Raw genomic sequence first — 20,945 nt, forward strand, 5'->3', positions numbered from 1 at the left:
CTGGTCTACATTCAAACATCAACTCTTGACAGTGAATGACGTGAGAAGTTGATGATGAGGAGGAGGAGGAGGAGGAGGAGGATGACAATCAATATCTGTATGATTTCATCAAATCAGTTACTGGCAATACAACAAGCCTGAACTTCAGGGGAAAGGAGTACAGACTTGACCGGTAGTCAGAGGATGATGTTTGATGAAAAAGACATAGTGTAAGCCCTGCGTCACCCTTAGGATGGTACCTCATCATCAGTCATCATCACTAACATGGCAGACAACAAATCTTGTCAAAATAATGAATGAGCAGAAATATCAACTTACCGCGATGCTGACGGTTTCATCTCCCTGGAATGAGGGGATGAATTTGTCTCCACGGATAATTTCGGAATGATTTAGAGGACGGAAGCGACATAGCACCTTGATATTACATTCTGCGCTAACATCGGCCATTGTGAGAAAGAAATCGGATGTGCCTCAAAAAGGCAAAAGGGATTTTTTTGGAAACCTATAAGTTACTTGTTCCTTTACACTATTTAATCTTGTTTATCATATGCATATAAATGCAGACACTATTTTTTAGATGGGCAAGCTGAGTGTTTAAAGAATGATCATTTCGAGCTTTTTTGCTTGAAATAAGATCAATTTCGATCAAAAATAAATATGTAAATTAGGTTATGTAGATTTTGGAGAGTTTGCTTACTTCAAATAGCCCACAAAAACACATATATATATCCCTATAATGTTTCTGCTAATTTTTCCATGCAGTTCTTTATAATTTAAATGTGAGAGTATTCCGAGCGGCTCCGGCTCCAGACGGTCAGTCAGCTGTTGCAGTGAGAGATGCAGGAGGAGAGATTTTTGAAGCATGGCTTGCGGAGCGCCTTGCATCACCGGCAGCTCTCTTGTCTTTAACAAGCACGGGGCGTGGTCTGCACTTGACCAGGCAACGATTTTAAAGTGGTAGCCCATTCGCATCCCTCTCATCAGCACCACTGATGCTCTGAAGATGGAGCGGTTGCCCATTGACAATTGGTGTTTAATAATTTGTATGATAGCCCCACCATGCGAATATGGTTTGACCAGTCAATCGTAGGCCTACATTCGTTAAAAATCGAACATATTATTGGTATTACGGTGAGGCACCGCCCTCTATTTCACAGTGATTGACAGAGACGTCAATGATAGGCTATTTATAGGACATGTATTAGGCAACTCACACAGTCCAGACTAGTATAGTAATAAACTAGGCAAATATACAATTTGTTTTAATATTTTCCCCTTACAAAATGGTTCATTCAAACAAAGGCTTTTAGGTTATGGCTACATTCTCTGTGTCTATAAATAGACAGACAGACAAGGCAGGCTGCCCTGCCAATTGTCATGCTGTTCGTTCACATGCTTAGCGGTCAGCAACCCGAAGGTTGTACAATGTTTGTACAATTTCTCAAAAGCACCACTGCAAGTTGAATCAAGTTTAGGTTAAATCTCCAAAGTCTCCAGGTCCAGTTTTTTTGGGTTATGAAACTACAGCGCTCAGCCTCGCAAGTCTCGCGAGATTGTTAGGCTCGCCCGCTACTGAACAATCGAGCTGTCAAAATACAGTTGTGAACACAAAAAGCTGTTTATGTTAGCGAGTTGTTTGGCTACGGGTGTAGGGATTCGTTTGGTTGTTCATTTACCTAACGTTTTAACGGACTAATAACTTGTCCACACGATCCATCGTTATTTCAGATATCTTTGGCACGTCTACGGTTTTGTCTACTCATCCACCGGCCACGTCCTTGCAACCTCAACAATGGCTGATCCCAAATACGCCAATTTGCCTGGAATCGTAAGTGTACTTTTAGCTTGTTAGTTAAGTTAGCTAGCCAGTGTCTCGTTATAGCTAGCTATCTGGCTCGATAAGATGTTTGTAACATGTTCCCTAGCAAAACCACAGGAGCCAGGCTAGCTAGCATTACTGGCTAACGCTGTCTATGTTAAGCTAACGCTAGTTAGTTACAGTAACGTTAGCTGTCCTGGTTAACTAACGTTAGCTACCTCTCTAACCTAGTTACCCGTTCATTGAAATGGTCTGCTTTTAACAAACATCTTTCAAGCAGCTCCCATCAAGCATATAACCAAATATGATCCAACGTTTTGTATATCTGTTCATTGTTCTAACTATCTGTGATATAACTGTAGCTATTCTTCCGACAGCTAGCTAGCTAGCTAGCCTAACAGAGGCTAGCTAATCCAGCCTTGTGATTGAATGGGCGTTGGCCAGCTAACTAGTTATCTTGATAACATTAGCTGAGAGTGGTTGGGTGGTTCCACTCATTGGGTATTGTAAAATTGATAACCACAGTAAACACACAGCTAATACGGCAACTTAAAAAATAAAAATGTCCTTAATGTGTGTAAGACTCAGTGACTTGACAAAAATATATAATCCTCTGAGCAGGCTAACTGTACCAGTGTCGTTAATGTTGCATTGACAAATAGCCAGCTATGTCACTGTCATTTTGCTGTTATGGAATACGAGTCGTTGTCTTCCACAGGCGTCCAACGAGCCAGATGTGTATGAGACCAGTGACCTGCCAGAAGATGATCAGGCCCAGTTTGAGTCAGTGAGTGAAACATGGAGGGAGGGTTTTGAAAAAAAGTTTGCTGCAGCCTCTTGATCCCAACACACCAGTGTTGCTGATTGTCACATCCTCTCTAAAAACCACTGCATGATTCAGAGTAGCCCAATATGTACTCTTAAGGAGCCTACCATTACTCTTTAAGGTTATTTTCAGAGGTAGACTGGCACTGGCAGGTAAAACAGCCAAGTACTCCATCGAAACCTGCATAAATTCTCAATTGCAACACAGTTTTGGAAACATAAAGCCCTACTTTCATATCACGTCAAAATAATTTCACAAATGCAAAATATATACTTACTGTGCACTGTTTTAAAGTGGCTTTATCACAGTTGCAGCTGACTGTATTGTTTTTTTAGTGACAACACGTTTCTGGCGGCCTTCTTCCGTTACACACGTGTTCGGAGCATGCTAGATACCCTATTAGTGCAGGTGGACCCTCTGTCTTCCGGAAACGCGCACTGTAACATGGAGATATGACCGAGTGGGAACCCTAACTCTATAAAGGTGTATCAATTTAACCCTTTTTGTTTTTTTGAAAAAACAATCTAGCAGATATGAAAGATAAGGTCCTTATGATTCCAAAACCGTACCTTAAGCGATGCGTGTTAATGTTCAGACCAAGCGTCGGGGCTCTTAACAAAACTCCCCCCGTACAGAAGACGCCTTCGTTTAATGACTCATGTGTGTATTGGAACTGAGTGTCATGATCAAGGGCTAAATCCAGAGATGCAGATCAATGGTCACTGATTTATTGATTTTTGCATCTCTGGATCATCGTGCTGTATCATGGATCAACTGTGAAGTAGATACCTAAATGTGTTGACTGACTCCCACCAGTGACACCACCAATCCTAATGGCGTTTTCCCTCCCATGTCCCCTCCCTCCCTCCGTCGGTCTTGTTTTCCTCCCATGTCCCCTCCCTCCCTCCGTCGGTCTTGTTTTCCTCCCATGTCCCCTCCCTCCTGTTGGTCTTGTTTTTCTCCCATGTCCCCTCCCTCCCTCCGTCGGTCTTGTTTCCCTCCCATGTCCCCTCCCTCCCTCCGTCGGTCTTGTTTTCCTCCCATGTCCCCTCCCTCCCTCCGTCGGTCTTGTTTCCCTCCCATGTCCCCTCCCTCCCTCCGTCGGTCTTGTTTTCCTCCCATGTCCCCTCCCTCCCTCCGTCGGTCTTGTTTTCCTCCCATGTCCCCTCCCTCCTGTTGGTCTTGTTTCCCTCCCATGTCCCCTCCCTCCGTCGGTCTTGTTTCCCTCCCATGTCCCCTCCCTCCCTCCCTCCTGTTGGTCTTGTTTCCCTCCCATGTCCCCTCCCTCCCTCCTGTTGGTCTTGTTTCCCTCCCATGTCCCCTCCCTCCCTCCGTCGGTCTTGTTTCCCTCCCATGTCCCCTCCCTCCTGTTGGTCTTGTTTTCCTCCCATGTCCCCTCCCTCCCTCCCGTCGGTCTTGTTTTTCTCCCATGTCCCCTCCCTCCCTCCGTCGGTCTTGTTTCCCTCCCATGTCCCCTCCCTCCCTCCGTCGGTCTTGTTTCCCTCCCATGTCCCCTCCCTCCCTCCGTCGGTCTTGTTTTCCTCCCATGTCCCCTCCCTCCGTCGGTCTTGTTTCCCTCCCATGTCCCCTCCCTCCGTCGGTCTTGTTTCCCTCCCATGTCCCCTCCCTCCGTCGGTCTTGTTTCCCTCCCATGTCCCCTCCCTCCCTCCGTCGGTCTTGTTTTCCTCCCATGTCCCCTCCCTCCGTCGGTCTTGTTTCCCTCCCATGTCCCCTCCCTCCCTCCCTCCTGTTGGTCTTGTTTCCCTCCCATGTCCCCTCCCTCCCTCCGTCGGTCTTGTTTCCCTCCCATGTCCCCTCCCTCCGTTGGTCTTGTTTTTCTCCCATGTCCCCTCCCTCCCTCCGTCGGTCTTGTTTCCCTCCCATGTCCCCTCCCTCCTGTTGGTCTTGTTTCCCTCCCATGTCCCCTCCCTCCTGTTGGTCTTGTTTCCCTCCCATGTCCCCTCCCTCCTGTTGGTCTTGTTTCCCTCCCATGTCCCCTCCCTCCCTCCGTCGGTCTTGTTTCCCTCCCATGTCCCCTCCCTCCGTTGGTCTTGTTTTTCTCCCATGTCCCCTCCCTCCCTCCGTCGGTCTTGTTTCCCTCCCATGTCCCCTCCCTCCTGTTGGTCTTGTTTTCCTCCCATGTCCCCTCCCTCCCTCCTGTTGGTCTTGTTTTCCTCCCTCCCTCCCTCCGTCGGTCTTGTTTTCCTCCCATGTCCCCTCCCTCCTGTTGGTCTTGTTTCCCTCCCATGTCCCCTCCCTCCGTCGGTCTTGTTTCCCTCCCATGTCCCCTCCCTCCCTCCCTCCTGTTGGTCTTGTTTCCCTCCCATGTCCCCTCCCTCCCTCCGTCGGTCTTGTTTCCCTCCCATGTCCCCTCCCTCCCTCCCGTCGGTCTTGTTTTTCTCCCATGTCCCCTCCCTCCCTCCGTCGGTCTTGTTTTCCTCCCATGTCCCCTCCCTCCTGTTGGTCTTGTTTCCCTCCCATGTCCCCTCCCTCCCTCCCGTCGGTCTTGTTTTTCTCCCATGTCCCCTCCCTCCCTCCGTCGGTCTTGTTTCCCTCCCATGTCCCCTCCCTCCCTCCGTCGGTCTTGTTTTCCTCCCATGTCCCCTCCCTCCCTCCGTCGGTCTTGTTTTCCTCCCATGTCCCCTCCCTCCTGTTGGTCTTGTTTTCCTCCCATGTCCCCTCCCTCCGTCGGTCTTGTTTTCCTCCCATGTCCCCTCCCTCCCTCCTGTTGGTCTTGTTTTCCTCCCATGTCCCCTCCCTCCCTCCTGTTGGTCTTGTTTTCCTCCCATGTCGCCTCCCTCCCTCCGTCGGTCTTGTTTTCCTCCCATGTCCCCTCCCTCCCTCCTGTTGGTCTTGTTTTCCTCCCATGTCCCCTCCCTCCTGTTGGTCTTGTTTCCCTCCCATGTCCCCTCCCTCCCTCCGTCGGTCTTGTTTCCCTCCCATGTCCCCTCCCTCCTGTTGGTCTTGTTTTCCCTCCCATGTCCCCTCCCTCCCTCCTGTTGGTCTTGTTTTCCTCCCATGTCCCCTCCCTCCCTCCTGTTGGTCTTGTTTTCCTCCCATGTCCCCTCCCTCCCTCCGTCGGTCTTGTTTTCCTCCCATGTCCCCTCCCTCCCTCCATTGGTCTTGTTTTCCCTCCCATGTCCCCTCCCTCCCTCCGTCGGTCTTGTTTTCCTCCCATGTCCCCTCCCTCCCTCCGTCGGTCTTGTTTTCCTCCCATGTCCCCTCCCTCCCTCCCTCGGTCTTGTTTTCCTCCCATGTCCCCTCCCTCCCTCCGTCGGTCTTGTTTTCCTCCCATGTCCCCTCCCTCCCTCCGTCGGTCTTGTTTTCCTCCCATGTCCCCTCCCTCCCTCCGTCGGTCTTGTTTCCCTCCCATGTCCCCTCCCTCCCTCCGTCGGTCTTGTTTTTCTCCCCAACCACCCACCCCTCCTGGGACGCTAGTGTGTACAAGTAAGAGGTTATTTTTTCTCTCAGTGCATTTAGTGGAGTTATCTGCATGGGTTGTAAATCCTTCCTTTCCCCTCTTCAAATTGTATTGAAATGACTATCTGCCTACATGATGTGGTGGTGATGATGATGTGCCCCATTGCTCTTCTGTGATGAAGTGTTGGATCCCTTGTTTCACCTATTGAAAATGTAGCAGCACTTATCACATTACAAGACATTTTAGTTGGCCTAATAATCCTCCCATTTTCATTTTGACATAGACTTGTAGCACAAGGATATTGAATCTACAATGTCTGTCTGTCTCTGTCTGTCTGTCTGTTGATAAGACAGTTCTGCTACTGTGTATGTGTTCTATCATCCCTTTCCCCCAACTGTTAACAGAAGCTTACTAACTAACGATCTTTACTAACTCTGCTTTGCTAGCGATACAAACACTGGGATCAATACTGCAACACACTTTGACATTCACAATATTAGCACATTGTATGTCTCATCAAAGCAGCTCTAAATCGTCTTCTTTCTAACCATCTCACTGTGACTTAGGAGCTCAGTCAATTCCTTTCTTCCACGGACTACATAATGCTAACAACACCAGACACTTAGACGAGAGGCTTGAGTTAAGCGCTTTGGGCCTATCATACAAAGGAGATCAGATATTTACAATATATTCACAGTCACACACTGGATATAAAATGCATATTTAAGGCCTACCTCCCTGTGTGTACAATATGATGCGTGATGTAAATAAAGTTACTGTTGACCAGGGGTGTCAAACTCATTTTGGACCGGGAGCCGAATTCGTTCTTCAATGAGGTCTGGAGGGATGCACTGAAAATTGTGCTATATATTCCCTCGCTGTCCAAATGATGTGGGGCTGAGAGAGAGAGAACAGAGACGTCATAACGATCAGACAGTCCGTGTCATAGTGAACGTCTGCAGCAGTCTGCCTCAGAACACTGGACTCTTTCTTTCTTATCTCCCCTGGCAGGCTGCTGCTGCTGTGCACGGCGTGTGATTACCACATTAATCTGTTTCTCTTTCTCCTCTTTCTCCCTGTGCTTTTCCTCTTCCTCTAACTCCTCTTGGGAACCCAAGGAGCTGGTAAGAGCTTCACTGACTAACAGACTGACTCCCCTCCTACTCCTAACATATATATTTGTACCGTCTGTGTCTGGACCGTCAGTACTGTCTGTATCAGTGGTTATTGATTTGATCCCATTTGATTCGTTGGCGCTTAGCCACATTGATCACATCATCCCTCACCCTAGTGCACAGTTCCCTGAGGCTAGTCAGAATGATGCTCTTCTCAGAATCACTGATTAAGGGAATCTGTTTCCTCAAATGAGCAGATGGAGAAAGACATGGATTTATAATTGACTGGAATAGCTAACTAGCTCATAGAGATTATGTCTAAGTCACAGGACCGGAGAAACTCTGAACCCTCTGAAACTCTAGTATATTATATATAGGCCTATGTAATATGTCTCTATAGTATGGCATCTTCCATCAATCAGCTGTGCAAGAGGGAGGTAACTTTCTCATGTAGAGCAGTGATTGGTACCTAACCCCAGTGCTGGTCCTCCAGCAATGCTGACTTTCCATCCACATTGTGTTGTCACAATACACCCCTTTACACAATTAGTTGTTCCGTTTCATTGGTCACTAAAGAGCTCATTTTAAAGACAATTGATTGTGGATTCTGCGAAACCATTGGGTGCTCAAGATTCTGAATGTTTTTTTGTTAAATCAACCATCTGATTCCCTCCTGGAATAGACATGCTTCCCCACCTCCTGAATACAGATCCATTTCAATCTGTGTGTTCTGGTGTTGGTGAGATGTGTCGTGGGTTTGCGAGTTGGAGTTGGTCGGGCGTCTCACATGGGTCCTCTCTCACACTGTAGATGAACATGAAGTTGATGTCTCAGCCACCGGATTGTATCTAAATGACTGATACTGTGTGTGAGTGTTTATACACCGAGCCATACAGGTGTGCTTCTGGTATATAGGGGACTAGGTTCCCAGGTGGTATTGAATCAGCCAGTGTGACAGATAACCCATGGAGAGAGAAGATTGGCACAAATCACCATCAATCATCAAATCTGATCTCCTTTGGAACCATTTTGGCCTACGTATGCTTTCAGGTCTTTCATTTCCAATCCATTTTGTGCATTTGAGATTTTGTCCTAGTTTTGACCAAGGCTGGGTATGTTTCCTGTGGTATCTCATTATTCTGGATGCCTCCTCCTAACAGGAAGAGCTGTGCAGTGACAGTGTGGAAAGGATCGTGGTCAACCCCAACGCAGCCTACGACAAGTTCAAGGACAAGAGGGTCAGCACTAAAGGACTTGGTCAGTATACCTTCCAACAGCTGGATGTCCACAGTGGCATGAGTTTGGCGTGGGCAGTATCTCAATTAGCCTTCCCTTGCCTTCTCAACCATATCAGAGGAGAAAGTCCCAAGGTCTCTCCGCTCAGACCTTTTCCTCCACTGTGTGAGGAGAGAGGATGCAAGGGATTGAGGAGTTGAGAAAGCACAGGAGTTCGTCCTTGACTCAAATCTAATCAAATGTATTTATAAAGCCCTTTTGATATCAGCAGATGACCATGTGGAATCACCAGGAGGAACTCAGGACTTTTCCCTGGTCATGTAGTCACATCATGTAGCCCTTTAAGACATGAGGCATTTCCTGAATTGGTTACAAACCGCCATCTAATATTCTTGTTTTTCCTCTAATGAATCTGTGTTTTCTCTCCCAGACTTCTCAGATCGCATCAGTAAGAACAAAAGAGTGGGTTATGAGTCAGGAGAATATGAGATTGTGAGTACATCCTGCTGCTGCAATATTACATTTCAAATTGATTATAGTTCTATAAATAGTGGCATTGATTCTGTTGGGACGCATAACCCGGAGGCAAAAGAAACGCACACCTGTTTAGGCGAGGTGCTGGCTAGCGGAGTAGAACACCTGTTTAGGAGAGGTGCTGGCTAGCGGAGTAGAACACCTGTTTAGGAGAGGTGCTGGCTAGCAGAGTAGAACACCTGTTTAGGAGAGGTGCTGGCTAGCGGAGTAGAACACCTGTTTAGGAGAGGTGCTGGCTAGCAGAGTAGAACACCTGTTTAGGAGAGGTGCTGGCTAACAGAGTAGAACACCTGTTTAGGAGAGGTGCTGGCTAGCGGAGTAGAACACCTGTTTAGGAGAGGTGCTGGCTAGCGGAGTAGAACACCTGTTTAGGAGAGGTGCTGGCTAGCGGAGTAGAACACCTGTTTAGGAGAGGTGCTGGCTAGCGGAGTAGAACACCTGTTTAGGAGAGGTGCTGGCTAGCGGAGTAGAACACCTGTTTAGGAGAGGTGCTGGCTAGCGGAGTAGAACACCTGTTTAGGAGAGGTGCTGGCCAGCGGAGTAGAACACCTGTTTAGGAGAGGTGCTGGCTAGCGGAGTAGAACACTTGAAAAAGAAAAGGAGAGTCTCACTCTAGGAGCTCAGATGTTATAATTTCATAACCTAATAACCAAAGTTTCGACAGACAAGCTGTCTTCATCAGGGTATAAGCATAACCCATCGTTAGATTTAGAAAAATGAGAATTTCTGTGAAATCAATCGCAAGACCTTTTACACGTCCAGTTTAATCGTGTGTATAATGATTTTGCTGTCTGTTCTGACACTCCAGTGTATTGTCTGAATGTTAACTCTGTTTTCCTCCTCTCACTCTTCCTCCTTCCTCTCTCCATCCCTGTCTAGTTGGCGGAGGGCTGTGGGGTGAAGGAAACTCCCCAGCAGAAGTACCAGCGGCTGGTTAATGAGATCCAGGAGCTCAGTCAGGAGGTGGAGACCATCCAGGTACAACCCCTACACCCTAGACCACCCAGGTCAGACAGACGGTGCCAAACAACCCCTATACCCTAGACCACCCATCTTTATACCCCAGTGACCTTTACCCACCCCCAAACCACCCATCTTTATACCCCATTGACCTTTACCCACCCCAAACCACCTATCTTTATACCCTATTGACCTCTACCCACCCCCAAACCAGTGATTGTCATTTCCCTGGTTATGTGCTGATCACATGTGTCTATCCTCCTCTCCCCTCAGGAGACCACAAGGGACAGCAGTTCAGAGGAGCGTCTGACTCCTGTAGTCCTAGCCCAGCAGGCTGCCCAGCTCAAACAGCAGCTGGTCTCTGCCCATCTGGACTCTCTGCTGGGACCACAGGCACATATTAACCTAGCTGATCCAGATGGAGCACTGGCCAAGTAAGAGAGGGAAAAGGGATGGGGGGGGAGAGAGGGGGGAGAGAGATGGAAAGGGAGGAGAGAGATGGAAAGGGAGGGGAGGGGAGAGAAGGAAAGGGAGGGGAGAGAAGGAAGGGGAGGGAGGGGAGAGAAGGGAGGGGAGAGAAGGAAGGGGAGGGAGGGGAGAGAAGGAAGGGGAGGAGGGGAGAGAAGGAAGGGGAGGGGGGGGGAGAAGGAAGGGGAGGGGGGGGGAGAAGGAAGGGGAGGGGGGAGAGAGAAGGAAGGGGAGGGGGGAGAGAGAAGGAAGGGGAGGGGGGGAGAGAAGGAAGGGGAGGGAGGGGAGAGAATGAAGGAGAGGGGGGGAGAAAATGAAAGGGAGGGGAGGAGAGGGAAGGGGGGAGAGAGGGAAGGGGAGGGAGGAGGGAGGGGAAAGGAGGGAGAGAGAGAGGGAAGGGCGGGAGAGAGAGGGAAGGGGAGGAGGGAGGGGAAAGGAGGGAGCGAGAGAGAGAGAGAGGGAAAGGGGGAGAGGGAAAGGGATGGAGAGAGAGAGGGAAAGGGATGGAGAGAGAGAGGGAAAGGGATGGAGAGAGAGGGAAAGGGATGGAGAGAGAGGGAAAGGGATGGAGAGAGAGAGGGAAAGGGGTGGGGAGAGAGGGAAAGGGATGGAGAGAGAGGGAAAGGGGGGGAGGGAAAGGGGGGGAAATAGAGGGAGGGAAAGGGATGGAGAGAGGGAAAGGGGGGGAGAAAGAGGGAGGGAAAGGGGGGGGGGGGGGGGGGGGGAGGACTCACTGCAGACCACCATAGTCCCTGTGCCCAAGAACGCCAAGGTCACCTGTCTAAATGAGTATCGCCCTGTAGAACTCTCATCTGTAGCCATGAAATGCTTTGAAAGGCTGGTCATGGCTCACATCAACTATCATCCTGGACCCACTCCAATTCATATACCGCTCCAACACATCCACAGGTGACTCAATCTCTATTGCCTTTCCCACCTAGACAAGAGGAACACCTATGTGAGAATACTGTTCATTGACTACAGCTCAGTGTTCAACACCATAGTCCCCTTCAAAGCTCATCACTAAGCTAAGGACCCTGGGACTGAACACCTCACTCTGCAACTGGATCCTGGACTTCCTGACGGGCCGCCCCCAGGTGGTAAGGGTAGGCAACAACACATCTGCCACACTGACCCTCAACACAGGGCTCCTCAGGGGTGCGTGCTTAGTCCCCTCCTGTACCTCCTGTTCACCCACGACTGTGTGGCCAAGCACGACTCCAACACCACCATTAAGTTTGCCAACAACACGACGGTGGTAGGCCTGATCACCGACGACGATGACACAGCCTATAGGGAGGAGGTCAGAGACCTGGCAGTGTGGTGTCAGGACAGCAACCTCTCCCTAAACATCAGCAAGACAAAGGAGCTGATCGTGAACTACAGGAAACGGAGGGCCGAGCACGCCCCAATTCACATCGACGGGGCTGTAGTGGAGCAGGCAGAGAGCTTCAAGTTCCTCTGTGTTCACATCACTAAGGATCTATCATGGTTCACACACACCAACACAGTTGTGTAGAGGGCACGACAACGCATTATCCCCCTCAGGAGGCTGAAAAGATTTGGCATGGTACCTCAGATCCTCAAAAAGTTCATCACCGGGGCCGAGCTCCCTGCTATTCAGGACCTCTATACCAGGCGGTGTCAGAGGAAGGCCCTAAAAATTGTCAGACTCCAGTCACCCAAGTCGTATACTGTTCTCTCTGCTACCACATGGCAAGCGGTACCGGAGCGCCAAGTCTAGGACCCTAAACATCTTCTACCCCAAAGCCATAAGACTGCTAAATATAAACGCAACAATTTACAGTTCATAGAAGGAAATCAGTCAATTGAAATACATTCATTAGGTCCTAATATATGGATTTCACCTGACTCCGAATGTAGATGTGCATCTGTTGGTCACAGATTTCTAAAAAAAGGCGTGGATCAGACAACCAGTCAGTATCTGGTGTGACCACATTTGCCTCAAGTAGACCGACACATCTCCTTCACATAGAGTTGATCAGGCTGTTGATTGTGGCCTCTTCAATGGCTGTGCTAAGTTGCTGCATATTGGCGGGAATTGGAACATGCTGTCGTACACATCGATCCAGAGCATCCCAAACATGCTCAATGAGTGACATGTCTGAGTATGCAGGCCATGGAAGAACTGGGACATTTTCAGCTTCCAGGAATTGTATACAGATCCTTGCGATATGGGGCCGTGCATTATCATGCTGAAACATGAGGTGATGGCAGCGGATGAATGGCACGACAATGGGCCTCAGGATCTCGTCACGGTATCTCTGTGCATTCAAATTGACATCGATAAAATACAACTGTGTCCCTCTCTTTCTCTCTCCATCTCCATGGCAGACGTCTGTTAACCCAGCTGGAGGCAGTGAGGGGCAGTAGGGGCAGTACAGGGGAGGGGAAGGCCCCGGCAGCAGCTAAAGGTCCTGATGGTGTGGTGCTGTATGAACTACATAGCCGGCCAGAGCAGGAGAAGTTCACAGATGCTGCCAAGGTATGGAGCCCAAGGCAATATGAGTGTGTTATGGTATGGAGCCCAGGGCAATAGGAGTGTGTTATGGTATGGAGCCCAGGGCAATGGGAGTGTGTTATGGTATGGAGCCCAAGGCAATGGGAGTGTGTTAAGGTATGGAGCCCAGGGCAATGGGAGTGTGTTATGGTATGGAGCCCAGGGCAATGGGAGTGTGTTAAGGTATGGAGCCCAGGGCAATGGGAGTGTGTTAAGGTATGGAGCCCAGGGCAATGGGAGTGTGTTAAGGTATGGAGCCCAGGGCAATGGGAGTGTGTTATGGTATGGAGCCCAGGGCAATGGGAGTGTGTTAAGGGATGGAGCCCAGGGCAATGGGAGTGTGTTATGGTATGGAGCCCAGGGCAATGGGAGTGTGTTAAGGTATGGAGCCCAGGGCAATGGGAGTGTGTTAAGGTATGGAGCCCAGGGCAATGGGAGTGTGTTAAGGGATGGAGCCCAGGGCAATGGGAGTGTGTTATGGTATGGAGTCCAGGGCAATGGGAGTGTGTTATGGTATGGAGCCCAGGGCAATGGGAGTGTGTTATGGTATAGATCCCAGGGCAATGGGAGTGTGTTCTGGTATGGAGCCCAGGGCAATGGGAGTGTGTTAATGTATGGAGCCCAGGGCAATGGGAGTGTGTTATGGTATAGATCCCAGGGCAATGGGAGTGTGTTCTGGTATGGAGCCCAGGGCAATGGGAGTGTGTTATGGTATGGAGCCCAGGGCAATGGGAGTGTGTTATGGTATGGAGCCCAGGGCAATGGGAGTGTGTTATGGTATGGAGCCCAGGGCAATGGGAGTGTGTTATGGTATGGAGCCCAGGGCAATGGGAGTGTGTTAAGGTATGGAGCCCAGGGCAATGGGAGTGTGTTAAGGGGTCCCCAACAGCATCGGTTATGTGTGTGTGTGTGTGTGTGGTCCCCAACAACGTGTGTCTGTGTCTGCATTTGCAAATGCAAATTTGAGTGAGTCCTTGGTCAATTCTGTGTCACTTGTTTACCCAGTTTTCATTCATTCATGCATAAACTTCTCCTTGGTTTGTCTCTGTGTAGATGGCAGAGTTGGAGAAGAGGCTTGCAGAGCTGGAGACGGCTGTGGGTTCTGGATCAGACAAACCGGGACCTCTGAGTGCTGGGGTGCAGGGCGGCAGTCTCATGGTGAGTCTATTCTGTCTACCACCTTGGACCCATTCAGTAGGTCAAAACAGGATAATTTTTTTCTTGTGCCAACTGAACTCAATCAATCCAATTTTGTTCATTTAAAAAAAAAAAAAAGATTTTGCATGAGCCACAATGTCAGAAAGTACGGTAACCCTGACCTGATCATCAATCACTGTTAGCCCTGTGACTGAACGCTCGCTCTCTCGCTCTCTCGCTCTCTCTCTCTGTCCTCCAGGACACTATGGAGATGCTGCAGGCGAGGGTCAGTGCTCTGGACTCAGCTACTCTGGACCAGGTGGAAGCCAGGCTGCAGGTAACATTGTGGATCAGCAGAATCATAACCATCAGGGGTTGGGAATGCCAAACTGACCTCGTATCAGTCTAGCAGCAATCGATGTCACACTACTTTGCAGAGAACACCCAAGGACAAGATGGGCTGATCTTTTTTGTGTTTGTTATAATGTGAAAAGTGAACATGGTTATTGTGTGATTTGTGTTTGTGTTTTCTCTGTATAGAGCGTCCTTGGGAAGATGAATGAGATTGCGAAGCACAAGGCAACCATTGAAGATGCTGGCACACAGAACAAGGTTAGTCCAGCTTTTTATGTTGAGGTTTAGAAGTAATGTAAGAGTTTATGACATCTTATTTCACACAGTAAATAGGTTATCCCTATGGCCAGGAGGTTTTCCTAACCACCTGACCTGACCAGGAGAACCTCTCGGCTCTACAGTAGTTATCTCCTGTAGATGAAACCTTGACAATCCACCACCAAACTCGGACTGCATTTTTCAGCAACTCATTCCTTGGACTCTGCCGTCTCCGTTTACCCCCAACCTTATCATTATTGGGTATGTGTTATTTCCATCAACAACTTGTTCCGTGTTGTCTTGTCTGTCAGGTGTCTCAGCTGTATGACGTGGTGCAGAAGTGGGACGCCATGGCAACCTCTTTGCCTCAGGTGGTGCAGAGGCTCATGGCTGTCAGGGAGTTGCATGAACAAGGTAATCACCTGGCTTTCAGACCTGGCTCAGAAACATACTGACCTGCCAATCACCTGGCTTTCAGACCTGGCTCAGAAACATACTGACCTGCCAATCACCTGGCTTTCAGACCTGGCTCAGAAACATACTGACCTGCCAATCACCTGGCTTTCAGACCTGGCTCAGAAACATACTGACCTGCCAATCACCTGGCTTTCAGACCTGGCTCAGAAACATACTGACCTGCCAATCACCTGGCTTTCAGACCTGGCTCAGAAACATACTGACCTGCCAATCACCTGGCTTTCAGACCTGGCTCAGAAACATACTGACCTGTCAATCACCTGGCTTTCAGATCTGGCTCAGAAACATACTGACCTGCCAATCACCTGGCTTTCAGACCTGGCTCAGAAACATACTGACCTGTCAATCACCTGGCTTTCAGACCTGGCTCAGAAACATACTGACCTGCCAATCACCTGGCTTTCAGACCTGGCTCAGAAACATACTGACCTGCCAATCACCTGGCTTTCAGACCTGGCTCAGAAACATACTGACCTGCCAATCACCTGGCTTTCAGACCTGGCTCAGAAACATTGAAAATACTCACATTTTAAACTGCAGGTGTGGCAGTTAGAAAAACAAATTTAAAGGAACGAGTAATGTCCACAACTCTGATATGCTTTGAAAATGTTACCCACTTGTTTTTAGTTGTCTGTTCTTTGACTCCGTGTGATGTCTTGTATCTGGGTTGTAGCGATGTGGTTTGTCTGACTCTCTCTGTCACCATGTTGTGATTGATTTATGATGCTGCTCTCTGCCAGTGTAACGTCTAAGCTTTTACTTGGGTATGATTATCTGTAGCCATGCAGTTTGGGCAGCTGCTGACCCACCTGGACACCACCCAGCAGATGATCAACAACTCTCTGAAGGACAACGGGACACTGCTCTCACAGGTAGGAGACACAGTGACACATCTCACACTGCTCTGAGGTAGGAGACACAGTGACACATCTCACACTGCTCTGAGGTAGGAGACACAGTGACACATCTCACACTGCTCTGAGGTAGGAGACACAGTGACACATCTCACACTGCTCTCACAGGTAGGAGACACAGTGACACATCTCACACTGCTCTGAGGTAGGAGACACAGTGACACATCTCACACTGCTCTGAGGTAGGAGACACAGTGACACATCTCACACTGCTCTGAGGTAGGAGACACAGTGACACATCTCACACTGCTCTGAGGTAGGAGACACAGTGACACATCTCACACTGCTCTGAGGTAGGAGACACAGTGACACATCTCACACTGCTCTGAGGTAGGAGACACAGTGACACATCTCACACTGCTCTGAGGTAGGAGACACAGTGACACATCTCACACTGCTCTGCGGTAGGTTGGACTGCTGCTGGGACTGACATGTGACTTTAACCTTTCACACCATTGAGCCAAGCTGTACTGCACTGGCCTGGTTACACATCAATCATAGTTGCTGTAACTGTGCTGGAAAGGATAATGCTAAGAACATTAACAACTTCATAGTTACCAGTGGTGCAAAGTACTTAAGTAGTACTTTAAAGTATTTTAACTTAAATCGTTTTTTTTGGGTATCTGTACTTTACTATTTATTTATATTTTTGAATACTTTTACCCCGCTACATTCCTAAAGAAAATCATGTACTTTTTACTCCAATACATTTTTCTCTGACACAAAGTACTCGTTACATTTTGAATGCTTAGCAGAACAGGAAAATGGTCAAATTAACACATTTATCAAGAGAACATCCCTGGTCATCCCTACTGCCTCTGATCTGGCGGACTCACTAAACACACATGCATAGTTTTATAAATGATGTCTGAGTTTTGGAGTGTGTCCCTGGCTATCCGTAAATAAAAGAAGACTAAAAGTGTGCCCTCTGGTTTGCTTAATATAAGGAATTTGAAATGATTTATATATTTTACTTTTGACACTTTAAATATGCAGAACAAAAATATAAATGCAACATGCAACAATTTAATTGATTTTACTGCGTTACAGTTCATATGAGGAAATCAGTCAATTGAAATATATCCATTAGGCCCTAAATCTATGGATTTCACATGAATGGGAATACAGATATGCATCTGTTAGTCACAGATACCTTTAAAAAATGGGCCTCACAATGGGCCTCAGGATCTCGTCACGGTATTTCTGTGCATTCAAATTGCCATCGATAAAATGCAGTTGTGTTCGTTGTCTGTAGCTTATGCCTGCCATACCATAACCCCACCACCACCATGGGGCACTCTGTTCACAACGTTGACATCAGCAAACCGCTTGCCCACACGACGCAATACACGTGGTCTGCGGTTGTGAGGCCGGTTGGACGTACTGCCAAATTCTCTAAAACGACTTCGGGGGCGGCTTATAGTAGAGAAATGAACATTCAATTCTCTGGCAACAGCTCTGGTGGACATTCCTGCAGTCAGCATGCCAATTGCACAATCCCTCAACTTGAGACATCTGTGGCATTGTCGTGACGTGACTTAGGGCAAGTCATGACAATTGTGTTGTGTGACCAAACTGCACATTTTAGTGGCCTTTTATTGTCCCCAGCACAAGGTGCACCTGTGTAATGATCATGCTGTTTAATCACCTTCTTGATATGCCACACCTGTCAGGTGGATGGATTATCTTGGCAAAGGATAAATGCTCATTAACAGGGATGTAAACAAATTTGTGCACAAAACTTGAGAGAAATACGCTTTTTGCACATATGGAACATTTCTGGGTTATTTTATTTCAGCTCATGAAACATGGGACCAACAGTTTTATATGTTGTGTTTATATTTTTGTTCAGTGTAGATTTAAAACCAAATACTTTTACTTTTACTTAAGTAGTATTTTACTGCGTGACTTTTACTTGAGTCATTTTCTAGTAAGGTGTCATACTTGAGTAAAAGTAAATATACTTAGGTACTTTTTCCACCACTGATAGTTAAGAACACTAACAATATGGAAGAAAATGTAACCAATATCACTCCCTAAAAACACAACCTTATGAAACAATCCTTCGATAGCTTTTCAGAATTCACCGATAATTTGGTCCACATGGAACACTGCATAGAACCCGTAAATGACTTGGTAATAGTAAATAAATGTATTTCCATGACAGAATTTAAAAAGCAGTTTTTGACTGACCAATGTAGATATTTTCAAATGCATACGACTGAAAAGTTTCATATCAAGAAATTGATTTGAAATCTTTTGGACATCAGAGCAGTCTTGAGGGAACCATATTTGAGTCAGGAAAGGATATTCATATGATAGGCTCTCTGCAAGGTTTTGTATATCTCACCTATCAAACTGACAATCTCTTAGGGGGAAAAAAATATAAACTCCTAGAACCAAGACTTAAAAAGAACTGATATTGGCACAAGATGGAGGGAATGATGGAACATAATAACGAAATAACAGTTAAAGAAAATGTAGACTTAGTCCAGTATAAACTAATATATAGAATTTATTACACAAGACAAAATTAACATTCTACAGCACAACGGCATATTCATGGATTAAGTGTAAAAATAACAACGACTGACTCAATAATCCATGCCCTCTGGGAGTGCTATAAAGTCCAAAAGTGATGGGTGGACTTAGAAGTTACAATTTAAATGTACTCATCTTTCCCTCTCCCCCTTTCCCAGGTGCAGACAACCATGAAGGAGAATCTCCTGTCTGTAGAGGAGAACTTTGCTGCTCTGGACCAGAGAATGAAGACGCTCAACAAATAAATATGTTTCATTTTTTTTTTTTTACGTCTGTCAGGACAGTTGGGCAAATTGAGGGAGTGGAGGGTCTTCTTTCACTCTTCTTCCACCTCTGCCTTCTTGTTTCTCAAAGCGTAATGTTTGATTTGAAAGTTAAAACAACAACAACAAAAAATCATACTATTCTAAAATGGACACAATGTTCTTGTCTATTTTCCCCTTCTTCCACATCCCACATCTCTCTCCCATAGGAAGTCTTTCATTTGGTATCAAATGCAATGCATTACACCCAATATATATATATATATAAACAAACGTCACATATGATTATTCCCTTCAAAACTCAATGGCTTTCAGACTGAATTTTTTCCTCTCAATTAAAAATCTTCCTCCATGTCCTTTCAACCTGTTCATCCACACTAGTTTTAGGGAAGTGCTACAACATTCAATCAGCTAAGTAATTTAATTGAATGTCCAATTTGAGGGCTCAAGAAGTGGAATAGCATGTCCAGAGAAAATACGTGTCTACAACATTACTGCACAAAAACAAACAACCAATGCCGATTGTCCACCCTTTTCCCCAAAAGTATACACTTTGCACACTTCCCGTCTTGGATTTAACAATTGTGGAAACTCCCTCCAGTTAATGCTAACACCAATCCAATGACGAGAGTGCACGCTTTGGGAGAAGTGTGAAGAATCGGGACATGTCGTCAGTCAGAAAGACGATGTATGGACATGTAGCAGGAATGCATACCTGTGTGCTTTTGGGGGGGGCCTGAAGTCCTGGAGGGATGCTTGTAAATATGCCTGTGTACCTTAAATGTTTCATGCTCAGTTGCTTGTAACTTATTATTATTGTGACTGAGACTAAAATACCACCGACACGTTACTTTTTATCTACTGCCTACGATGGACTGTACAGTACCTGGCTGTCTGTGGTGGGGATATCATCTGAATAAACAACTACACTCACTCTTCTACAGAGAGAGAGAACTTGTGAAACATGGATCTGGTATAAAACAATTGAATCTGTTAAATAAAATCAAGTCCCTTTTAATAAAAACTACAGTTCAAAGTATTCTCTGCCTAAGTGTCAATATGATGCTAAAAGGTCTTCAGGGAAAAGATAGTTTACATAAAATAAATACTACATTTATACAAAGTCAAGATTAAAAATAGCATAGTTATGTTTATTATAATTATTTGAATAGTAATATGTGCCTAAAAAGCCTGTTGCATGCTTCCCAGTCGAAACAGTTTGCGCATATAATATGGAGAAATGTTGTGACGTTTTGGTTTTTGGGCAGGGTTCAAGAACCGTTCATGCACTGAGCTCTAATAAGAACCGTTTATGCACTGAACTATAATAAGAACCGTTCATGCACTGAGCTATAATAAGAACCGTTCATACACTGAGCTATAATAAGAACCGTTCATACACTGAGCTATAATAAGAACCGTTCATACACTGAGCTATAATAAGAACCGTTCATGCACTGAGCTATAATAAGAACCGTTCATACACTGAGCTATAATAAGTACCGTTCATACACTGAGCTATAATAAGAACCGTTCATACACTGAGCTATAATAAGAACCGTTCATACACTGAGCTATAATAAGTACCGTTCATACACTGAGCTATAATAAGAACCGTTCATACACTGAGCTATAATAAGTACCGTTCATACACTGAGCTATAATAAGAACCGTTCATGCACTGAGCTCTAATAAGAACCGTTTATGCACTGAGCTATAATAAGAACCGTTCATGCACTGAGCTATAATAAGAACCGTTCATGCACTGAGCTCTAATAAGAACCGTTTATGCACTGAGCTATAATAAGAACCGTTCATGCACTGAGCTATAATAAGAACCGTTCATACACTGAGCTATAATAACTGTTCATGCACTGAGCTATAATAAGAACCGTTCATACACTGAGCTATAATAAGAACCGTTCATACACTGAGCTATAATAAGAACCGTTCATGCACTGAGCTATAATAAGAACTGTTCATGCACTGAGCTATAATAAGAACCGTTCATGCACTGAGCTATAATAAGAACCGTTCATACACTGAGCTATAATAAGTACCGTTCATACACTGAGCTATAATAAGAACCGTTCATACACTG

At 46.6% G+C, this 20,945-nt stretch overlaps 1 protein-coding gene across 1 annotated transcript; it reads left to right on the top strand.

Annotated features, from left to right (window-relative positions):
* The first annotated feature begins 1,558 nt into the window (after nt 1-1,558).
* LOC311121781 (dynactin subunit 2) lies at nt 1,559-19,813 on the top strand. Its single transcript, XM_084196231.1, has 13 exons — nt 1,559-1,828; nt 2,538-2,606; nt 8,342-8,438; nt 8,848-8,909; nt 9,831-9,929; nt 10,185-10,345; nt 12,735-12,885; nt 13,954-14,058; nt 14,297-14,374; nt 14,578-14,649; nt 14,961-15,063; nt 15,907-15,998; nt 18,740-19,813. Exons 1-13 carry the CDS (start codon nt 1,793-1,795, stop codon nt 18,824-18,826), a joined length of 1,212 nt encoding a protein of 403 aa, XP_084052357.1. The 5' UTR covers nt 1,559-1,792; the 3' UTR covers nt 18,827-19,813.
* Nucleotides 19,814-20,945: the final 1,132 nt, after the last annotated feature.

This window comes from Coregonus lavaretus (assembly GCF_964263955.1).
Source record: "Coregonus lavaretus genome assembly, contig: HAP1_SCAFFOLD_3061, whole genome shotgun sequence".
Taxonomy (NCBI): Eukaryota; Metazoa; Chordata; class Actinopteri; order Salmoniformes; family Salmonidae; genus Coregonus; species Coregonus lavaretus.